Genomic DNA, 24374 nt, shown 5'->3' with positions numbered 1-24374 from the left:
CGGTATAATGTGGCTATCATCTATGCTCCCGGCTCCCCAAGGTACAACGAATGCGGAACGCATGGTTGGTGCCTGATCGTTCCTGATTGGCTGTTCAGTACGTAAACAGGTCCGATGTGACAAAATCAAACCGGCTGATTCACAAATTCAATAGCTTCAGTAGACTTTGCGATTTGTGTGAACAGGTTGTTTTGCTTGTTTGGAGGTAACGTATTTGTTTGCACTGAGAATGATTTCTGAAAAGTTTGAAATTTATGTTTGGTGGTAACGTATTTTTTTGCAATGAGAAAGATTCAGAAAAGTCTGAAATTCTAAGACAAGTTAACAGTCAGTTTGTGCGACTTAATATTATTTAACTATTGCGTTTTCGTCAATACCAAACGCTAAATAACTTTAAAATTTTAGGGATTTGAGGTTCTCACAGCGTGATTGTAAAGAGTACTGAAGAGTAACGTCATGTAGGTCGCTAAAAGTCCACCTACTTTTCAGAGGAACTTATTTTTCTTCATCTGCAGGATCAAAGAGTAAACCAAGAAAGCAAAGCTTGCGACTGACATGTTAGTTGTTTGCTTGACGTACCCATCTACGGAGAAGTTTGGGGAAGTACGTTCTTGCGAAACGTAGCTGCACATTTAACGGACTACATGGCCTTACAGCCCAGAAGAAGGTAGTGATTTTCTGGTTTGAAACCCGTTTTCTTGGATCGAAATGCACAATATCTCAACTCCAGTCTCAGAGGTCATCTTTCAGATGTGTAACATGATAACGTTGGAGAAGAACGTCAGAAATGAAGGTTATCACATAGCCATGACCCTTACATTATCGATGATACGCTTAATTTTTTTTTTGTAATTCAGTATCAGTAGTAGTAATCGACGGGTTCCAGTATTTCAGCAGTTTCCATAACATCAGTTATGCAGATTTCGTTTTCCACTAAAGATTCGTGATACTCTTTGCTAGAGGATTTTCTGTATCAGTTTCCACAGGTGGAGTTTAGAAGAAGAATGAGTGGAGACATTACATCATTGAATCAAAATGTATGGGATTGTGATCCAGACTTATTTGAACTCATCCAGAAAGAGAAGAAACGACAGTTGCATGGGCTGGAAATGATTGCTTCAGAGAACTTTACATCACTTCCTGTTCTACAATGCCTAAGTTCATGTCTACATAACAAATATTCAGAAGGGCTTCCAGGACAGAGGTAACAATTAAATGCATGTGAAAGTGTTTGATCATGATTTATTTCATTGCCTTGCAGGTAATACTGGATTGTAACCAATCATTAAAAATTTTCATATGGTTGTTTTAAAAACTAGCTTTGCTTTGTCCAAGATGTGCAGTAATATCGCCTTGAAACACTATCAGATTCTTCACAGAGTTATAATGTAGATTACAGTTTGGTTCTCCTGGTGTGCCATAGTCCAGGGTTGGTTTTTGTTCCAAAATGCTTCTTAATAGTTCTGGTTTTGTAGGAGTTGTGACTGAAGAGTTCTCTCCATGGAAATATTACCTTCTGCTTCCTGCCTGCTCCATGCTTGTTTTTGCTTGTCTTATCATAAACACTTTGCTGGACGGGTCAAGGGGTGGGCATCAGATGAAGAGAGATACCAAAAACCAAAAACTGATGCTGGAAGCAGGGTCATCAGCAGCGACTTGAAGCACAGAGCAAATGATGCTCGAGATGGTTCAAGTTCGTATAGCAACGGGCGTGACCGGAGAGGTTTGAACGGCTGTTGTACTGCGATGTGGAAAGCAAATGGAAAAACTACCACGTTATCATTTTACCTGGATAGTCTCTTTCCAAAAACAGACACCATGCTTGCGAACCAGAAGACGAAGAAGACGTAAGAAGATGCTGGATGACCTTGGGGACAGAAGAGGATGCTGTCGTTTGAAGGAGAAAGCTCTAGATCGCATTAAGTGGAGGAACTGTTTTGGAAGAGACTGTGGACCTGTCGTCTGACAGATTACAGATGAATGAATGAATCATAAACACTGAAGATGGATGTAACATGTTCCTATGAAATGTTGGTTGATTTTAATTGGACCACATGTCATTATATTCCAGAAGATAGAGCTCCACAGTTTTGGTTTTGTTTGTTAGTTTGATGAAAGTAAGGGAATCAAACCATATTGTGCACATCTGCAGAGTTTTCTATTCCCATTGTTTAGCAAGAGAACAAGCTATTTAAGGCAGTCTCATTATATGGAAAGTTTGCATAACTTTTTTGTTATGGGTTTATAAAAATTGTATTTATTAACATTGCATCAGTTATCTGGAGTATAAACTTGCTAAATTTACTTTTTCGCTTGGATAATTAGTAAGTCATTACTCAGAATTGTGGTATAGCTCTTAGTACTTAACAATTGTATTTGGAAGGCCATGGGTTTGATACTTGGTCCAGAGTCTGGCTGTCTACCTAGAGTTTTTTTTTTTTTTATCATATTTCTGCAAACAGACATTGGTGCTGTGATACAGACACATGACTGCTTCCTTCCACATCCTTGTCATTTCGTCAGTCACAGTCATTCTGCCAAGTGACAATATTTACTTACTTACTCATGGAGCTGAGCCCTACTGGAGGAGCTGCCAATTCTGCAGCTACTCAAGAATTTCCCAGCATTTTATGTAACCCGAAGGTTCATTACCCTGCTCACAAGAGCCCTCCACTGGTCTCTGTCCTGAGCCAGATCAGTCCTACCCATACCATCCCATCCATCGCTCTAAGATCCATTTTAATATTGTCCACCCACCTATGCCTTGTTCTTCCCAGTGGTCTCTTTCCTTCACGCTTTCCCACCAATATCCTATACGCGTTCCTTGTCTCTCCCATTCATGCTACATGCCCTGCCCACCTCCTCCGCCTTAACTTGATCATTCTAATTATACTTGGAGAAGAGTACAAGTTATGAAGCTCCTCATTGTGCAGTTTTCTCCAACCTCCTGTCACTTCATGTGACAATACACAATATTTAATTTGTGTAGCTGAAAACATCTATATGTATACAAGGCAGAGCCTTGGAATTCTGTCTTTACTTATGCTTCAGTTAGCACTGCAGTCTTGGCCTTTTTAGAATGAATTCTCCACTTTTTTTTTTTGCATGCATATTCAGTGAAATCATGATTTAATATGTAAAAGTGAATCAGTGGATGGAAACAAGCTAAAGATGGGAATTGTTTATTCTGTAGGTTACATCCTTTTGAGACCATTCAGAATAATGTGTAACTGCATATTTATACAGTGGCGGATTACAAAGTATACCTGGGAAGGGGGAATGGAGTTTTTTGTGGTAATGTCAAAATTATAGTTTTTAATTAAATTTATGAAGTGTCTGTTCATCTTGAATGCCTCTGTGGTCAAGCAGTCAGAGTTTCTGGCTACAGATCCAGATTTGGATTTTCTGAGAAGTAGTGGGTCTGGAATGGAGTCCACACAGCCTTGTGAGGCTAATTGAAGAGCTATTTCAAGGGAACAGTGGCTCTGGTCTAGAAAACTGAAATTAATGGTCGTGGGTATTCATTACGCTGACCACGTGATACCCTCTTTCTGCTAAAGTTAGCACTAACTTCACTGACAAGTGGTGGTCACTCATCGGTATAGTTCACTTATGGACTAAAACCATGGATTTTTTTTTCTTTTGTCTGTTCCGCTTTAATATGTATCTGTGAGCCAAATAAAGTTACTAAGGTAGGTATTTTTAACGAGGATTGTTTTTAAGAACTCTGCATGTAAATTTCAGTAGGCTTTACCAGTTTTTAAATAAACCAATGACAAAAAATTAGTGAAAATATATTGCTAATAATGTGGTGCTTGCAGGTTTAGTGTTGTGTGTCATCTCATTTTCTGGGTAGGCGGAACATTGTAATTAAAAAAAAGTATCATTATGGAGCAATCCTGTTCAGGTTTTCCTCATAGCAGTTACGTTGGAGAAGTTGCCACTCACTGAAGGCAAACCAGCCAAATTTATGGATAGCACAGGAGACGCTGAAATTATCTTACTGCCATAATTTGAACCTACTTTGCTTTGCACACTGCAGACTCATTGTCCTACATAATTTTGCAGTAGGTCCTTTATTGGAGCTGGGACAGCTCAGTTTAGCTATGAGGTTATTTGCTGAGGTTCAATTCTCAACAATGTCAATAGATTATTCGCATTTCTACAGTTTCCAGACTGACTCCGGGACCCACCCAGCTTCCTATCCAGTGGACTCTTTTCCTGGGATAAAGTGGTAGGGACACTAGCCTGACCACTCACCTCCATCAAGTACCAGGTACAAGAATGATGGAGCCATACTTCCACTTCCCCAAAGGTCTTCATGCCATAGAACTTAATTAAGAACAGGGCAACTTTAGCTTTATGAATTATTCCTGTGTTATGGTTCCGTAGACATTTTGGACATCCCTGTGTTTTTTAAACGCATTGAAATTGAAAATAAATGTTATATACATTAGTTTTAGTACCAATTATGTTGGTAAGTTAGAGGGTGTACAGAAATAATCACCACTTTACAGAAATTAGAAAAGGCATCTGGTAATTACTTATGTACATCATATTCCAAACACAACAAGTTGTACAAGTTGATTTTCTAATACTGAGTGTCATTTTTCTGTCTTCAGATATTATGGTGGTAATGAATACATTGATGAAATTGAAATATTATGTCAGAAGAGGGCACTTGAAGCTTTCCGACTTGACCCAGCAGAGTGGGGTGTCAATGTTCAACCATATTCTGGTTCTCCAGCAAACCTTGCTGTATATACTGCTGTTGTAGAGCCTCATGGGAGAATCATGGGTATGTATACTTACACAGCTATTGCATACAATTGATTTCAAACTAGGAATCTCTGAAGTGGGGGGTATATCTCCTGGAATATGATACCATGTAATGTGGTTGAAGTTTACTAACATTCCTCCAGAATGCTGATAAACTTCTACCAGGCTGCATGGTGTCATATTTCAGAACATAGCATTTTTCATAGTCATTGCCATGAGAACCTCAATTTTCTATCACTAGATTGTAGAAGTTGTGCGTAATACAATTTACATTTCAATGCACTAGGCTTTAGGTATGTGAATTCCTTATCCATATGAATTTTGTGTTCATTCCTTCTGTATCTGATGATACATGGTGACATGCATGTGTGTGTGTGTGTGTGTGTGAACTCACTCCTGCACACGCGCGCACGTCAGCTAAAGTAACAGTTCTCTGGCCTTTATTATCACTGATTAGATTATACTGAAATATTGAAATGGTTTACTTATTTCTTATGTCACACACACACATAATGTCTGTAATTTCGTGATTAGGTCAGTTGTTGTATGTGCATCTGAAATAGGCTAATCTTCATAAAGAAATGGGGACAATACCAAGGAATACTGTTTTGTGTTCCGGAGGTTACGAATTCGAATCTTGGTCTGGATATTGTCCATCTTGATTGAGACTTCTGGTATTTCACAGTCATTCCAGGAAAATTTCAGGATGGTATCTCAAATTAGGCTACACCTTCCTCCTGCATCCTCTCAAATTCATTACTCACTAATCGTCCTATAATTCATCAATGCATAATTTGAGCCACACACAGCATAGCTAAATGAATCGTAAAAAATAAAATAAGTAAAAAAATAACAGGGCACTTTAACTTCTTGACTTGCACATGAAAATTAGTGCACAGAAAGCAGGCTTTGAACACTTGTTAGTTTTATTAAATTCACCTTCTAAAAACAAACAGAAGTGACATCATGCTGACTAACACCATGGAGCCGAGTCCTTCATGAGAAGCCACCATTTACTCAGCAAGGATGATAGAAAAGAGGAATGCATACCAGGTTTTGGTGGGAAATCCAGAAATAAATAGACCATTTAGATCAGATCATTTAGAAAACGTTTCCTTTGCTGTCATTGAACATTTTAAGCTGTTTGTCGCATTTCTAGATTAAACATTATACATTATTATTGAAATATTCAGACATGAGAAGGGTCTTGGTATAGAAATCAATATGGGAAAAATAAGATAGTAAAGAGTAAATGAGTATGTCTTGAGTTCCTCAGTTCAGTTAGATGTAACCCACATTCCCTCTACACCAGCCAAAGTTCCCTTCACATGTAACTGGGGTTCTTGGACTAAAGTCAGACATTATAAAACTGTTAGAGTTGTGAATTGTTTGTTAGGTCTTGATCTTCCTGATGGTGGTCACCTCTCTCATGGCTTTATGACGGCCACTAAGAAGATCTCTGCAAGTTCGATCTTCTTCGAGTCGATGCCTTATAAGGTTGATCCCAATACAGGCCTTATTAACTATGATAGCCTAGCAGAAACTGCAAAGCTGTTCAAACCCAAACTGATAATTGCTGGTGAGTGATTATAATATAGAAGTAAGATCATGCTTAGATAATTTTATTTCAGATTTGTGCAGACAAAATGTGAGAGAGTGTTTATGCGTATACATGCACATATGACCATTGTCTGTGTACAGGAGGATGTGTATGGTTGTTTCCTGGGTGGAACTCAAATTGACTTGTGCCAGGACAGCACTCAGGGTGTATCTGTCAAGTAGCAAAACAGAATCATAAAAATGTATTACCATGTGATCCTTATTTTTCTGTAGTTGAATTCTAAAATCTGTTTAAGAACTGCCAGATATAAATATTCGTGACTGTACATGCTGTATCATGAATGGAATGTTTATAATTTTGAGGTATAAATCTCGTTGATATATTGGGTTTTTGGACTTTATCCATCGTCCTGGTTTTTAAGATAACTAATAAAAACACGATGTTTCGGAAACTGGATCTGTTTCCATCCTCAGGTGAAGGAAAACACCTATTCTGGTGGGTCCGTTAGAAAGAGATAGCCTCAATCAATCCAGTGATTCAGGCTAGCTCTTTCTAACGGACCCAGCAGAATAGGTGTTTTCCTTCACCTGAGGGCGGAAACAGATCCAGTTTCTGAAACGTCATGTTTTTATTAGTTATCTTAAAAACCAGGACGATGGATAAAGTCCAAAAACCCAATATATCAGTGTGTCATACACCATCGTCAGAATCCTATAGTAACTACTTATAAATCTCGTGTTTGTAAATACTTTTACATTGTGTGTGAATTTGATATTTGGCACTAATGTAAGCCTGATTATGTAGAGTAATGTTGATAAGAAAATACATAAAATACAAATATAGGGTTGTCGTAAATAATAAGAACTCAGAGTGGATTGAGAGAGAGGCTCTTTTTATTCTCAGCAACAGCAATTGGATCAATATAGTAGGATATCTGTCAAGCATATATGACTTCATTTGCTTTCATGTCTGCTTGTATAGCATGTAAACATAGTAGATTATATGTGCTTATAAAGATACAAAATTATCTAAACTTTACAAGAAATAAACTAAAATTGTAAGTGCAAATTATTAAGTTTTTGCTATTATATGCCCAAGGTCTTAATTAAAGAAACGCATATGAACGTCTACAGTCATATTAATATCGAAGGTAAAATATTTATATTCTCTGTAAAGAAACCAGAAGTCTTAATGAATGGAATCTGTAATGAAGTGTCTGTCTCCATTGTTGTATAATAGCCAGTTACATTTTCTGCTACCAACAGAGCAAGGCAATCCTTTAGTCTGTTGCAGAATAAAGCTTTGTTTAGTTACACATAGAATAAAATGTATGCAAAAAATTTATAAAAGATAAGCATTTTAGAAATGTATGACAAGTTGCTAACCTCTCATGTTTTCAGAAAAGTACAAATTACACTGGCATCAGAATTTTCATTGATTACCGTCTAGACTCTAAAGTCATATAAATGAAAAGATAGAATTTAAAGTAGCACTAAGATGATACTTAATTACATACTCATTCTACTCTGTTGATGAATTCCTACTGCCTGAAAATGACTCACCCTTTTAAAGGTTTCTGTAAATAGCATACTTTGACAATCTTGATGTAAGAGGGCTCTTCAGACAGTAACTTCCATTTATTTTAGGCAATTAGTGTAGGAGTGGGGGAGAGCTTATGCATGCGAGGTAGCATCACATGACTCATTGCCTTGTAAACAGTCTTATATAACTGCTCACCTATTGTTTTTTCTTATCTCTACAGAGTGAGTTATGATGTGTCCTGCAATTGATAATACTGCCAGCTGTGAAATGTGCTTTCTTCATGCTAAAAACATGAGTGCTACAGAAATGCATTGTATATTATGCATGGCGATTTATAGCCAAAATGTATTGAGTAAAGGAACTGTAAGACAATGGTGTAGAATGTTCAAAGATGGGTGAAGAAATGTTCATGATGAAGAGCGAAGTGGTTGGCCATCTGTGGTGAATGATGCTCTTGTTCAAACTGTTGATCAGATATTTTTAAAAGACAGTGTTTCACAATTTTGAGCTTTCATGTGTGTGTATGTGTGCCTGCACAATTGTGTGTTTTTTTTTTAATATCGCTGTAAATCGTTCCCTTATCAAATGATGTATTAACCCCACTGTGTATGAATAATGAGCCTAGGCTAGCACAGTGAATGCCCAGATGGCAATCCAGTGAGTCTGACTTCACTCTGTAGTCTGCTTTTCATGTCACTTCCAGTAGGATCTCAAACCCATGATGCACTGCCATTTATAATTGCATAAAGGTGTTAATTACATCATGTTCATATGTAGGATGAATTATTTATGTTATTCTTAGTTGTATTTGTGCAGGTATCAGTTGTTATTCTCGATGCTTGGATTATGAGCGTTTCCGTAAGATAGCAGCTGAGAATGGCGCTTATCTCTTTTCTGATATGGCACATATTTCTGGTCTTGTGGCTGCTGGAGTTATTCCCAGCCCATTTGAATACAGTGACATTGTGAGCACCACCACACACAAGACGCTTCGTGGACCTCGTGGTGGCGTTATATTCTTCAGGAAGGGTAGGTTTATATGATGTTATAGTCTTTACATCTTTACATCAAGTGAATTAATCTTTCACAGAGTTATGCTCTGCCTGAAGTGTTTAAATTCCGGAAAACAAATTTCAAACTTGTAAATGTTGTGACTTTATTGTATGAAAGTTCTTTGGAAACAGGTTTAAAAATTTAATGTAGTCTTTTTGTTCTGTTTACACTTGAATAAACAGTTGATGCATCTTCCCCCCATAGCTTTTATGTGGGGATTACCGTAATGATATAGCATTATCAAGTCTCCAAATTTGTAGAGTGTAAGTCAGCAGAATTTTGTTTGACTACAGTCACATCATTAGGAGTAGGGATAGCTCAGTCAGTATAGCAATGGGGTACTGGCTGGATGGCTGGAGTTCGACTTCTGGAAGGGGCAAAATTTTTTCTCTTCTCCACATTGTCCACACCAACTCTGGGGCCCACTCATCCTCCTTTCTAGTGGGTACTAAGGTCTATTCACCTGGAGTTAAAGTTGTTGGAGTGTTAAGCTGACAACTCATCTCCTTCTAGCACTGAGTTCAAGAATGGTGAAGCTTTACTTCCACTCCCCCTTATGTCTTCATGGCATAGTGCTTAATTAAACACATGGACAACTGTACCTTTTGCCTTATAGCCATATCATATGATGTACTATTGGACGTTTCACACCAATGCCACCCACATCAGATGGTTCTAGCACATTGCTTCATATAGTTTTCCAGTATATGACTACATTATACAGTGGCAGTATCAGGGAACAGTACGAGAAGCTACCAGTTGTCAAATGAGATGCTGAATGATGAGAAAATTATTTTCAATCCAGTACATTTTCATATAATTTTTGGCAAGAAAGTGTATTCATTGATTTTCTTTTGTGCAAATATTCATAAAAATTTCTGATAGACGTACATGAATTATTGGAAGCATAAGAAATAGTAATGACAAATTTTGTGAAGAGAGCATTTGAAGTTTTCACTGTTGATTGTGGGTGTCATGTTTGCAGGTGTGAGGTCTGTGAATAAGGCAGGAGAGAAAGTTATGTATGATTTGGAGAGTAAGATCAACCAAGCTGTATTTCCTGGCCTGCAGGGTGGACCACACAATAATACCATTGCAGGTATTGCCACAGCCTTCCTGCAAGCGAAGACTCCAGAGTTCCGCAATTACCAGGAGCAGGTGTGGTCATTCATGTACTTCTTATCATAGATTTCTAGTCTCCAACTGAAAGGTACTAAATATTTTACAGTTGTTAGGATACTTGGCAATTCACTTCTTAGTATGAGCTATTTCTGATAATATTATCAGAAATAGCTCATACTAAGAAGTGTTCAGCCTAAAAAGAACTTTTCTTTCTTATATTTATATGTCTTATACTTCTTCCTTTTACTTTCTCATATTTGTAGTTGGAGAAAATATTGTGAACATGGGAAAACTGATCTTGAGATTTTGACTGATTTAAACATTTTCAGCACAACTGAATGTTTCTGGGATGCTATTTTTCTGTCTGTATATATACCTTACTAGCAGCCAAGAAGTTGGATGGATTGTATGCATATTCAATCATCATCATCATCATCGTCAGTAATCTGTCAAGACAACAGGTCCACAGTCTCTTCCAAAACAGTTCCTCCACTTACTGCGATCTAGAGCTTTCTCCTTCAAATGACAGTATCCTCTTCTGTCCCCAAGGTCATCCAGCATCTTCTTACGTCTTCTTCCTCGTCTTCTTGTCACTTCTATCCGCCCATCTATCTTTCCTTCGATAGCTTCTTTTAGAAGGCAGTTTCTGCGTAAAACATGACCAATCCAATTAGCCTTCCGTTTTCTTATTTCATGTAGGATATTCCTCTGCTCACTGACTCTAATTAACACTTCTTCATTTCTCACATAATCGGTCCAACTGATCTTCTCCATTCTTCTCCAACACCACATTTCGAAACTTTCCAGATGTTTCTGATCTACTGCCCTAAGTGTCCATGTTTCAGCCCCATACAGAGCTATGCTCCAAATGTAGCATTTCACTAGTTTCTTCCTCAAATTTACGTCCAATTTGCTGGTAAAAAGATTCTTCTTCTTGCTAAATGCAGCTTTTGCCATGGCAATCCTGGATTTAATTTCATTAGTACACGTTCCATCATCTGTTACCAAGCTACCCAAACATCATATTCAATATTAAGAGTTTATTCATCCTAGGTCAGTGGCCACTGAATATGAACATTTTGCTTAAAAAAAATAAGGGTCCCTGAACACAAAATTGCAATTTTCTTGAAAACATCTGTGATGATTTTGGTTGAATTTCAGTAGTCTGTGGAAACTGTCTCCCCAAATAAGACTTTATAGGTGGTATCTTCAGAAAAACAGTACAGTCTCTATATGTAATGTATGTGCCATGTCCTTGCACTGATGTTTTAATCATACAAAGGACAGAAAAGAGTGTTTTATGACAGTGGGGATTTGTCTGACTGCAGAAAAGATACTTCTCCAACACTTTGAATAGGTGCTAACAGTCTTACCTGTTCTGGTTTTATGGCAGTCCTTGTGGTGTTTGCCAAAGGCCAGTGAATTGATTGTCAAATTTGTGGCCCTCTCTGTTGCCATGGGTTTTGAATGACATACTCATGTTGAGTAAGTTGTCCCTGTGCTTAACTAATTAAGCACTGTGCCGTGAAGACGTATGTGGGAGTCGATGTATAGATCCACATTCATTTGACCTTGGCACTTGCTGGAGGTGAGTGTTCAGCTTCACTCTGTGGCTGCTTTACCCCCAGGGAAAGAGCCCCCAGTACCCGTTGAACAGGAGGTTGGGTGGACCACAGAGCCAGTCTGGACGACATGGAAAAGAGAAAAATCTTGACCCTACTAGGACTTGAACTCCAACCCCTTGGTCATCCAGCCCATAGTCAATCGCTATACTTGCTATGCTATCCTGCGTCCTCATGTTGATACTTAAGAGTTTATAATTTAGCTAGCAGTTGTTACTGAGGCAGTGTCATTTCCATATTGATAGAGGATGGTTTAGAACAGTAGTTCTCTTGTATACATTTAAAAGTTAGGAACATGTTCAGTCAGCACTTAACTCAAAACATATTATTATTTATATTTAAATAAATTCTGTGAAGAATTTACAATTTAAAGCAAAATGAAAGGGAAATGTAATTACCTTAATTTGCAGTGTATTATTAAACGGTAACATGCTTACAGGACATTCGTTCACAGGTAACTGAAGTGTTGCTTGAAGATTTTTGTCCCCCCACCCCAGTGCCTGTATTTTTACACTACCATATTCCATGTAACCTCATGGAAGTAAGTCAGTTTGTGGAACCAGTCAGCATTTGTACGTGAAGACATTGAAAATAAGAGAGATCTGGTGTTTATTTAATTGTAAATTTTGGAACTCATAATTTGTATAGATTTCAGTCATATGAATTTTCCAGGAAAGGAATTCCAAAGCTTTCCATCAAGTCTTCAGCATAGCTTAAGGACAAAGAAGAGCCCCATGTGGTTTTCATTGAAATACTTGAACAAGCATCACTACTTATTAGGAACATTAAAAAAAAATCTTTATGTCTAGAAATACCTTGGACAAACATTACAAATTTTTTCATTTCCCATTAATGGTTGAGGATGCTGTTAATTGTGAAATATTCTGATAGTTTTAGAGCTGCTGTTAGGGTATTCAAGTGTGCTCCATAGTCACAAATATCTGCATACATTACTAGTAGACTGGAAGATGCTTGAATTCAGTTTTCCCTAAAAATGTGAGAGATCAGTATGTCTGCAATTTTATATTTATATATTTATTTATTTACTTTGTATTTATCACCATGTCTTGCTATGTAGGACCAAGAATTATGGTAAGTATTGTGTGAGAGAGTGTAGGAAGAACGTTAATGAATTATATAGTATTTGGACCTGAGAAAAATGAAAGTGAGCAGTTAGGATATTAAACTTATTTGCAGTTTTCCTGAAATGTGAAAAGCAAGAGGAATGAAATAGAAATTGAATTAGTATACGCTAACTCTACCTTATATTGTGGTGTATCTGCTCCATGCAAGAACTGTTGAGCTACAGAAACAGCCTTGGCTAGGTAATACATGCTTGCAGCAGTAGAACAATAGGGTTATGCAGTGCCAGCTACGATGGGTGGTGGGACTACTTACAGGACACTGTCACCTTAAAGGACACCTCTTCAAACTGGGACTAAGTGACAGTCCCACTTGTGAGAGGTGTCAAGAAGAAAACGAAACAGCCACACATATCCTGTGTGAATGTGAGGTCTTAGCTTACTTAAGACTACGTCACTTGGGTCAATACTTTATAGAACCAAGTGACTATTTCGACGCCCCCATGTACAAAATCCTGTGCTTTATTCGAAGCGCAGGATTGCTGAAGGGATAATCAAAAGGGGAAGCACAAAAATTACTGTAGGACGCGGTGCAAGGGCCGAGAAGGCCCACCCCCTGTACATTCATTCATTCATTCATTCATTCATGGGGTTATGCAACCTGTTTCTAGGCAACAGCTCGGTAAACACATTTTCACATAGGGGATGACATCACACAACAATACGGAGTCTGTGTTTTCTATGTGTGGTCAGTGCCAAGAGGATATAAGATTCAGCATAGTTCAGTTCAGGCAGTTGTTGGTAGGATATAGCCATGGGAATTTAGTAGTTGGAGAATAGTTATAAGTCAGCCTGTGAAGACTTAGTGTGTTACTTTACCTGTGCTGTAGTACAGTGATACTGGGATTGTATAATTTAGTGAGACTTATAGTTGCTGTATTAAAAATCCATTTCCAGGTAACAGATAGTAAATACTGGTGGAATTAGACTGAGAAGATTAGTGTGGAACGATTTGGAGTGTGTAAATCAGTATTAATGTAATAATTATTTGTAGTTACAACATGTAAGTGGTCAGTAAATCCGGTTACCAATTTGAACCCCATATGTAGTCACTAATGCATATGACACTATTAAGAAGATGGTTCAGTACTGCTCCTCTGATGGCCAAGATCAGGTGAAGCATAATGTATAGTATTACCATTGCTAGGTGCAGCAGATTCTAAATGTATTTACAGCTGGCATACAGAGGTAGGAAAGAGGTCTGATTTGAAATTCATCATTTTCATGATAGATGAAAGTCACGAACAAGAAAGTAGAATTTTTTAAAACAAAAGTAATGAGCTAGGAACAAACAGTAAGGACAAAAATAGTGGAGATTGGTATGGAGACAAACATATTTAAGAAGGGTTACCAGCCTGGAACTAAGTTGGTAAAGGATGAGAATATTTTGATTTCTGTCAGCTAAATGTGTATGGGATTAATGATGTTGGGCTGATTCAAATACAGAGGGACTATTTATGGACTGAAATGAAGCTTAGGATTATCACTATATGGTTTTCTACCTTCCCTGATGAACCAGGAGGAGGTGAATGCCCTTACCAACAGTTGTGTGAGTCAGCCATGTGTTGCACTAGAAAGCAAAGCCCTTATTGTCCCTGTCCTTAATTAATTAATTAATTAATTACTATGCCATTAAGATGTATGGGGGAGTGAGGGAATAGATCCGCATATCCTTAACCTCAGCACTAAATGGAAGCGAGTGGTCAGGTTCACTCCCCAGCCTCTTTGCTTCTTGGGAAAGAACCCCTGGTACCCATCTGATAGGCTGGGGTGGGTCCCAAAGCCAGTTTGGATATTGTGGAGAAGAGAGAAATCTCTTGTCTGTCCTAGGAATTAAAACCTAAATTTCTGCTCATCCAGCCCATACTGTGTTACTGTACTAACTGAGATATTCTGGCTCGCTTGTGCTGCAGCAGATTTACTTCATATAGGACATGAATAATTTTACTCTAAAGTGTTAGGTATTTTTGGGCTGAGGTTACAAAAGTTGAAGAGATAAATTACCAGGCACTGATCAAGTTCTGGGAAGTTTATTTAAACTGGAGATGAAATTTATGTTTTGAAATCAAGTAATTTATTAAATCTGTGAGGAAGAATTTCTGTAGTAGTTGAAGGAATATACAATTATACATATTTATAAAAAGAATGATAAAACTGACTGTAGTAAATATTAGGGATACAAAACTGTATCTGACATCATTTTCCTTCCATATATGGACAAACTTATTTGGCCATCATGAGTGCAGATTTTGATGTGTAATAGACAACTGCTGGTCATGTATTTTGCATTCATCAGATATTGAAGAAAAGACAGAAGTGCAATGAGACAGTATTTTTTTATTGTTAGTGGGGTGGGACTGAGTCCCTTGTACTGCGGCCACTTCTGGCCTATTGTACCAGCCCCAGATGATAGGTGAGGGTGATTGTAGAGAAATTGGTGGAATGAAGATTGGCAGGGGAAACCGAAGTACTCGGGAGAAATCCTACCCCAGTGCCACTTTGTCCACCACAAATCCCACTTGACCAGAATGAGACCGTATATCTGCTGTTCATAGACTTCAAGAAACTTTGTGATTGTAGTTAGTAAATCCTTTAAGATCATTGAAGGTCATTGTGCTAGGGACAATTTTATGGCTCACCCCTCATACTCAGTAAATTCTTTGGATACATTGCAGAGTTCAGATATTCAGGGATGATGGTAGCAAATCAGAATTTTATTGATGGAGTTAAGAGCAGGATAAATACAGGGAATGCTTGCTGTAATTCAGTTTAAATCATTATGTTCCTGTCTGTTGCCTAAAAATATAAAATCAAAGTATGTGAAACTAATTTGACCTGTATGGGTGTGCAGTCTGGTCACACACACTAAGGGAAAAACATAATTGAGGGTATTTGAGAGCAAGGTGCTGAGGAGATTATTTGGACCTGACAGGGAGTAACTGATAAGAGTTGATGAACATTTCATAATTTGTTCTCTTCTGCAAACTTCATCGTTATGATCTAATGAAGGATCCATGTAGCATACATGGGAGAGATCAGAAATGTGTATAGAATTTTGATTGAATGCCTTGAAGGAGTAAGACCTCTTGGAAGGTATATGCATAGATTGGAAGATAATATTAAAATGGATTTTAAAAAAGAGGTTGGGTGTGTGTGGACTGGATTCATCTGGCTAAGGATAGGATCCATGGTAAGATCTTCTGGTGATGGTAATGAACTTTTGGGTTCCATGAAATGGGGGCAACTGTGTGAATGCCTCAGTGACTCTTTGCTTTGCAAGAAAAACCGTTTCATGTAGTTAGTTCCAGTAAGGTGAAGCTTTAGATTTATTGTGTGCTAATCTTTTTAAATTTATTTCAAAAGGTTGTTGCAAATGCACGACAACTCTGTGTTGGTCTGCAAAAGTATGGATACAAAGTTGTAACTGGTGGAACAGATGTGCATCTTCTGTTGGTAGATTTGAGGTCAGCTGGTATAACAGGTGCACGAGCAGAGAAGATTCTAGAGGAGATTTCTATTGCCTGTAATAAGAACACAGGTAAGGAAAATGATACAATGATTGTGTTTGCAAATTCATTCTTTTATGCTTGCTGACTGCTTGTTATTTGCGTTGTGCTTGTTTCTTGCTTTGGTTATTCTTCAACCATGAAGAGAGAGGTGACATGTTTCTCTGGAACATCAGTTGCTTTCGGTTGATTACAGATCGTTATATCCAAGAAGACAGAACCGTTCATAACCAGTGCTGTGAGAATCTCGGATCCTACAATAAAATTATTATTTGGGTATTTTCATCCAATTAGGATTCATAATTTACTTTATTCAGAAAGCATCCTCCGGTAAGCGGTTAACAAAACAAGCAATGAGAAAAACAAATTTTATTATGTACAAAAATGCATATATACCCGAGCTACTTCTCACTGTAGTCACCGCTGGAATTGAGGCACGTGTCGTATTGGGGAATAAGTTTCTGTGTGCCTATGTCTGCTGCCTGTGAGCTCAATCACGTTTTGACACCTTCAATCAACTCCTTATTACTGTTGAAGCACTGTAATCCCAACCAGCCCTTCAGGTAGGTAAACAGGTGGTAGTCACTCAGAGTGAGATCAAGGCTTTAAGGAGGGTGGTCAAACAACTCCCAGTTGAAATGCTGCAGCAGTGCTTGAGTGGGAGTAGCCGTATGTGGACACACATTGTCCTGGAGGAGCACTATACTTCATATCAGCATCCCACACCTTTTGTTCTGCATGGCCCTATGCAGTTTCATAGTGTTTCACAGTAAGGTAAAGTAAAGCTATCCCTGTAACAGGCCGTGAAAGCCCATAGGGTTGTGAGATGCTGAGGTGCCCACATTTTTTCTAGACAGTTGGCTCACAACCTTACACGTCTGCTGCCCTTTACCCCCAGGAAGATTCCTGGTACTCATTTCTGTTTGAGGCTGAGTCAACCCTAGGACCATAGTGTTTATGGAAGGATTAGGTAAATTAAAAAAATCCAACTCATCGAGACTTGAACCTGTGACCTTCCAGCTTGTAGCATAGTGCCTCAACCAACTGACGTTATTGTGGTTCCTTGTTTCATGAATTCCATCAACAGCACTCCTGTCCTGTCCCAGAAAAGAGTTGCTATCAGCTTTGTGGCAGAAATCGGCTTGTTTGGTAAATGTATGTGCATCAACTGCTTTGACAGCTCTTTGGTTTCAGCATTCACAAATGAAACCCATGTTTCATTGCCTCTTACTTGTACAATGTGATTGAGAAATTGATCGCCATCTTGTGGTATCGCTCTGAAAACGTCAAAGCTGAAGCCATTCTCTGCATTTTGTGCACACCCATGAGCATTTCTTGAACTAACTTTTTCAAAACTTGTGATAGCATAACTTAACTGAGATAATCTTGTAGAGAACAGTGCATGAAATTTGTGAGATTGACACAAAAGTTCTGAAATTTTGAATTTTCACAAATTTTTTTGGTCAACACTTTGAACAGGATTATCATTCACTACAAATGGGCAACCGCTTCACTCTTCATCATGAACATTTGTGTACCCATTTTTGAACATTCTATACCATCATTTTACAGTTCCTTCGCTCATTACATTTTGGCCGTAAACCGCACACAATTCATGATGGATTTCCGTAGCATTGATGTTTTTAGCGGGAAGAAAGTAAATTTTCAGCTGGCGGGATTTTCAATTGCAGGAGACATCATAACTTACTCTGTAGAGACAAGAACAAATACTAGGTGACCAGTTATGTGATGGTTTATGAGGCATATGATGCTACCTTGCATGTGTGTGCTCTCCCCTGCTCTGACATTACTTGCCCAAAATAAATGGAGTTAACTCTGAATAGGCCTCGTATATAAATGAAATATGAAAAAAATTGAAAAATGTTTAAGAATTGTGGCTCTAACATAAATTGTCATTTAGACAGTGATTTTGTGTGGAGGAACAAATTTAATAGAACACAATTTTAAATCATACTCATATAACTGAAAACCATTTCAGACAATCAGTGCAGATAATACACGGGGAAAACAAATATTTTATATTAGTAATGTGATGAGGTATTTAGAAAATAAAACAAATTTGAACATTTCACTTCTTTTGTTTATAATCAAGGGGTTGCTAAGTACAGCAAAATGATAATAGATTCACAACTCAAACATAATGTGTCTGAGCTAGATTGTTGTATTAATTCCTAAGTATATTATGCAGTTCCAGGAGATAAGAGTGCATTGAATCCAAGTGGGATCCGCCTGGGTACACCAGCCCTCACAACTAGAGGATTTAAGGAGAAGGACATTGATGAAGTGGTAGACTTCATACACAGAGGTAAACACTTGGTGTTATAATTCTTATGTAATTGTTTATTATGGGAATATTAAATTTAACAGGTTACATTTATTTGTGGTAAGTTGCTGTCAGTTCAGAGGAAACAGGCTTGCCATTTTATTTGGGTGGCTAATGCCCGTAATTATGGGCTGCTGGAGCATCATGACTTCTACCTACCTGCATCTATTCTGGGTGGGGGGACATCTGTGTGCAGATTAGTACATCCGATGGTAGGTAAGATGAAGACACGGGGGAGTCAAGAATCTTCAGTATAGAATCTTGTATTCTTTTGTCTTAATTCAGTGAACGCATTCTTAATTTTTATTGCATCTTCACTCTTTCTTTTCATTAACTTTCAGATTTTTATATCAATGATCTGCAACAATATGTCAGCTTAAAATATGTTTTGTATGTATTTTATGTGCCTTTTGAATGTTTCAGTTCCATATGTGTAACAGTCAAATAACATTTTGAACTGTTACTTTTCTGTTTATTTCATTTTTAATTTATCTATTATCATCTATATATGTTCCCACATGAAAAGAGGTATGTTAGTTTTGAACCATAATCTGGTATTATTCTGTCCCAGTTGTTAAATTTTGGATAGCGAACTTCTGGGGTGGGAACATCAGAAGTGATATATAAAGTAAAATCCTGAAATAAGGCACAGTAAGAAATACAAGTATATATTGAACATAAAACCCCAAGGAAACTGTGTGAAAATTCTGTTTAACTTTCCATGTAATGGTAATAACTGGTAAGTGATAAGCGGCCTCCGTAGTCTAGGGGTAAGGTTCCCACCTCGTGACTCAAGGTATGCGGGTTCAAACCCGGCGGAGGTCGTGGAATTTGTAAGGGCGGAAAAATTCAGGGAACAAATTCTCTGGGAGGGACTTCAAGCTGTGGGTCCTGTGTCGTAGCTTTACGGCATGTAAAAGAATCTCGTGTCCCAAGGAGACCTCTGAGCAAAATTCAGGACATTTCCCACCTAACAGTAGTCTCTTAACGCCTCTGGTAGATGGGGGATGCATCAAGATACCGCTGAGCCAGTAGAGGCCGAACTCACTGGCTGAGTCGGGACTGATGGCACGCACCAGTACCGATAGGGTATAGAGACTGGTAGAATATCATAGGGGGACGCACAATGGACCAATATCTGGTCTAAGTGCATGGGGAAACCCACCCTCTCCAATGAACAACAACAACTGGTAAGTGATTGAAGCTAGAATGTGAAAAATTGTAGAAAGATAGAGCATGAACACATGTACAACAGAAATCTTACACATGTACAACAGTTTTGTGTGTTAAAAATATGGATATGTTGAAACTGAGAAACTTGAGTTGTATGTAAAAAATGTAATGTATTTTAGCACAAATTATGTGTGGAAAGGGGACAAAAAGTTATATAATTATTACTTTATAATTCCTGCTAACCTTATTGTGTAAATTGAATGATCAAAGAAAGTAGGCATCATAAGTTCTTAATGTTATAATTTGAATGTAGATAGGTACTTTAACCATTGCATATTGTTAAATGTAGCACTTTTTATCAATTTGATGGTTGCTTCTGCAGGAAATTGAACATGAAGCTTGCCAAACATTATCAGAAGCTGATAAAATTGAAACAGCCAAGAATTGTTGTAGATGTGAACTTGTTTATTTACAGGCCTTCAGTTGTCAAAAGAGGTGACAAAAATCTCAGGACCAAAACTGGTTGATTTCAAGCGTGTCCTGAAAGAAGATGATACAATCATACAGAAGGTGAATGAACTACGCGAAGAAGTCGAGGCTTTCTCACGGACATTCCCTTTGCCAGGATATCCTGACTACTAAGAAGTATATCATCACTGAGCTGAGCTGCTCACAGATTGGGAAAACTAACAATATCCATACATCAGAGTTTAAACATTCCTCTAGATCATCAGTGTTTCCAGTTGGAAACAAGTGTTGGTCCAGCTACTATATTTTGTGCATCATCAACTTTTGATATTTTAAAATATATTTTTTTATTTGCTCTTTGACTTGTAGCCACATGTACCATGTAGTGTTAATGAGAAATAATACATGTGCTGAAAATTATTTTATTCAGACACGACACGTTGAAAATACGAAGGATATCCAGAAAGTCAAGATACAAAGTCCAGAAAATATATGTAAAGCATTCTTTTTTATTCACTTGTAGAAATTTTACAACACACTTTTATTTACTTTTCAACATAGTCACCATGGATCACGATGCACTTAGTGTTCCTGGGAAAGAGTTGTTATTCCAGCATCATAGAAATCTCCCACCTGCTCTCTTAGCCATGGTGAACAGTTCTTGACACTTCTGGTCTTTGTTGATGAAGTTCATCGATGGTTAGAAATCTGTCAGCATGAATGTTTTCATCGGTTTTTTGGATGATTTCATTAGTGACAATGGATGGCCTTCATTATGAACAACAGTTCTTCCTGCTTCAAATTCATGACACCATTTTGCTACGTTTTGCCTGTTCTTAACATCTTCGCCATAAACAGAAACAAGTTGGTGATGAATTTCAGCAGCGGTTTCTCCTTTCACATGAAGAAATCGAATTACTGCACAAACTTCACATTTGGCGGGATTTTGAACCGACACGGCCATTTTAAACACATACTACAAGCACAACGTTGCCGTGTCTGTGGCCGGTGAACCCAGCCCTGTTATACTGTTCTTATTTCACATGGCACACTGCCTTTTCTGAAAAAAAAAAAAAATCCCTTGCATTTTTACTGGACTTGTATCTTTTCTTTCTGCATATCCCTCATATTTCTGCAGCGTAAAACTGAAATGTCATTTAAATCTGATTTAAGTTGAGATTCTTGTATGTTATTCATATGTGATATTACTGAACTTATTAGCATACGTTTCAGTCTGTCTCTTCTTTTGACTGTACCATTGTTGACATTTAGAACAAAGAAATCACATTTTATATACAAAAATAACTTATTACTGTGCTTTAGGTAGGAACAGTGGAAGGCAAGCCTTAGCTCAGATGTATACTAGCTTCTAATGTACATTTGCATGGAGTCTGTATGCAATTTATGGTGGGCAGAATGGGACTGGGGCAGTTCTGTCCTGGAATATTTTGGCTATATCTTGCTAATCATCATTCTGCCGTTGCTGCGCATGCATCTGTTATCATGGGATGATAGAATAAGCTGCTGAAAGACCAAGCATTATCATACTCGTGAAATGTTTCCTAGCCAATCATCCATTTCGAGTCCAACCCATGCATGGTGTACATAAATGTCCAGCATCCACTGCTGAGCAATGTGATCAGAGGAATTATTCTTATCCAACTTTTGTTTCATTTCTGCTCTTCTTGCTGCTGCTGCATGCTGGTTTCTTGTTTGACTTACTCTTCAGCCCTGAAGATGCATGTGGTATGTTCCTCTGAAACTTCCACAGACTTTCACTGGATTGCACAGTGTTAAATCCCAGAAGACAAATGCTTCAGGATATTTTGAGTCTCACTGGCCTTCCAGGATTGCCAGCAGTTATTAGTTATGATTCCATTACCTGATGGCTATTGTTGAAAAAAAAAAAGGTTTCAGGAAAATTTTGTGAAATAATGTACAAAGTTAATTTAATTCTTTTAATATAACAGTTGCATTACTTACAACATTTATAGTAACATACTTAAATTTATTTAAATTCACCCCAGCAACGGGCATTCCAACCCAACTCACAAGACTTCAATTGAGAACACTGAAATTACATGCGGTGCTACATTTTTGATTCCCAACTTGAAGGCGTAAGATTTTGTGACCTGAACTTTTTGATATGCAATACTGAAGAGCTAATTGGAGCAAATTTTAAGTGGGGGGTTACCTGGATCTGACAGAGCCTTAGTGTTAAGTCTTTTATACTCATTTTCATGTTCTCATCCACCCCTGAGCTAATTTTATGTAATGGGTTCGGTGCTGGATAAGAACATGTAGCTTCTGTATTACTGTGGTTCTACATAGTAATGCAAAATCCTGATTTCTTCCCATGATGAATGCTTTATACAAATATTATGTAGAAACATAATTTACCCGACACAAACGCCACTTCACAAGTATATTATCATATGGTGTGGAACATATATTCTCTCAATACAAATCACTAGCCTAAGGCAACTTTTATGCTTCACTTTCGGTTTGAGATACTCATGATGATTTTGATGAGTACTTTATGTAATTGTGGGTACTTTTTGGGGAAATATTTTTCACTCAGAATATTTTTAGCCTGCTTTCTTTAGAAAAAGAAAATAAAAAGTAAGCTTATGAGATAACCCTGTTGTGTGTGTATCCCCCTCAATAAACTTTTGATTACCTGAACCAATCTTTATGAAACTTGGCATCTGTATCATGGCCTATCTCAGTGGCACATTTGTAAATCCTTCCCATCACTTTGTGTATGTATGTATGTGTATCCCTCCCATTGTTGCTAGGCAACGGCTTGGTAAACACATTCCTTCAGCAATGAATACATGAAATAGAATAGTTGGCTATGTTGTATTCTGTGCAATCTCTTTTGTGTCACAGGAGTTGCTAGGCAATGGCTCTATGAATGAGTTCCTGTGGACATGAAGAATTGGAGGCATCATTCTCTATGGTCTCCATGTCTTATCAAAGGAAAGAAGGCAACCAGTTCTTCCCACAACTTCTTATCCACTTTTCATGTGCCAAAAGAAAACGATTTTATAATTTTTTTCACACCAAAGAATACTTATTCTACTGACTATATTAACAAATGTTACTGTAGTATCTAATAACTAAACAATTATATGCCGGTCACAGTAGCCGAGCGGTCTGAGGCGTGCATTGTCTTCGCTCGCTCGGAAGCCGGGATCGTGAGTTTGGATCCCACTCAGGGCATGGATGTTTGTGTGCGTTTTTCTGTGTTTGTCTACAGGTAGAGGCCTTGCGATGAGCTGATCACTTGCCCAAGGAGTCCTACCGCGTGTGTAAGATCTAGTAAACCAAAGTGAAACGGAGAGCTTCATGGAGGTAGGCCTAGGCCCAAATTGGGGCTGTAGCGCCACAGAAAAAAAAAATTATATAATTGGAGTTCAGCAGCTAAGAGTATTGAAACTATATAGTGTCAGTATTTCACACTTCCAGCTTGTATAATGACATGAGACATTCTGGCTAATCAGATGTTATGAATTGCAAGAGGGAGGAGGGAATGAAGCATTATAGCCAATTTAAAGACATTTAGCTGTCGCTTGTAGTAATACAGGAAAATTATGAAAACCTTCAGATTAGCCATGAAATCTGTAAAAAGAAACTCCTAGATGTATTTTAGTTGTGAACACACAAGTTATGTTTGTTACATTCTGCACAGGATACTGGAAAGTATTACAGGCCTTAACTGATAGCTGGTTACCCTAATACTAACAAAACCGTTGCTTTTTTTCAGCTGGTACACACCAGAAATCATACCAGAAAACAAGTGTTTACTTGCAAACTTGTCAGATGTTGCTCAGTTTGCTGGTGCATTGTATATAAAGCTGTGCCTGTAACCAGGCATAAAGGCCCATAGGGGTGTGAGATGCCATTAAGGCATGTATTAAGGAGAATCTAGATAGGAAGTACAGAAATAGGAACATCTACATTCTATCTGACAGCCAAGCTGCACTTAAAGCGCTTGACAAACACCAAACCCTCATGGAACTGGCCAAACATAACAGGGTACAACTGATATGGGTGCTG

General features: G+C 37.9%; 1 protein-coding gene across 2 annotated transcripts; it reads left to right on the top strand.

The window, feature by feature from the left end:
• Positions 1 to 60: 60 nt before the first annotated feature.
• LOC111873119 (serine hydroxymethyltransferase, cytosolic) lies at positions 61 to 23001 on the top strand. Of its 2 annotated transcripts, XM_033754978.1 has the most exons (10): positions 61 to 205; positions 516 to 793; positions 978 to 1204; positions 4623 to 4798; positions 6176 to 6358; positions 8699 to 8911; positions 9921 to 10093; positions 16185 to 16359; positions 18537 to 18653; positions 20320 to 23001. In XM_033754978.1, the coding sequence occupies exons 2-10, from the start codon at positions 788 to 790 to the stop codon at positions 20484 to 20486; spliced, it is 1437 nt and encodes a 478-aa protein (XP_033610869.1). In that variant the 5' UTR covers positions 61 to 205; positions 516 to 787; the 3' UTR covers positions 20487 to 23001. The 2 variants fall into 2 exon arrangements, with proteins under 2 accessions (XP_033610869.1, XP_023723316.1); XM_023867548.2 differs by lacking the exon at positions 516 to 793 and having other exon boundaries at positions 62 to 205.
• Positions 23002 to 24374: the final 1373 nt, after the last annotated feature.

The sequence above is a fragment of the Cryptotermes secundus genome, unplaced genomic scaffold (assembly GCF_002891405.2).
Source record: "Cryptotermes secundus unplaced genomic scaffold, Csec_1.0 scaffold246, whole genome shotgun sequence".
NCBI classification, from domain to species: Eukaryota; Metazoa; Arthropoda; class Insecta; order Blattodea; family Kalotermitidae; genus Cryptotermes; species Cryptotermes secundus.
This window is presented reverse-complemented; position numbering and strand designations above follow the sequence as displayed.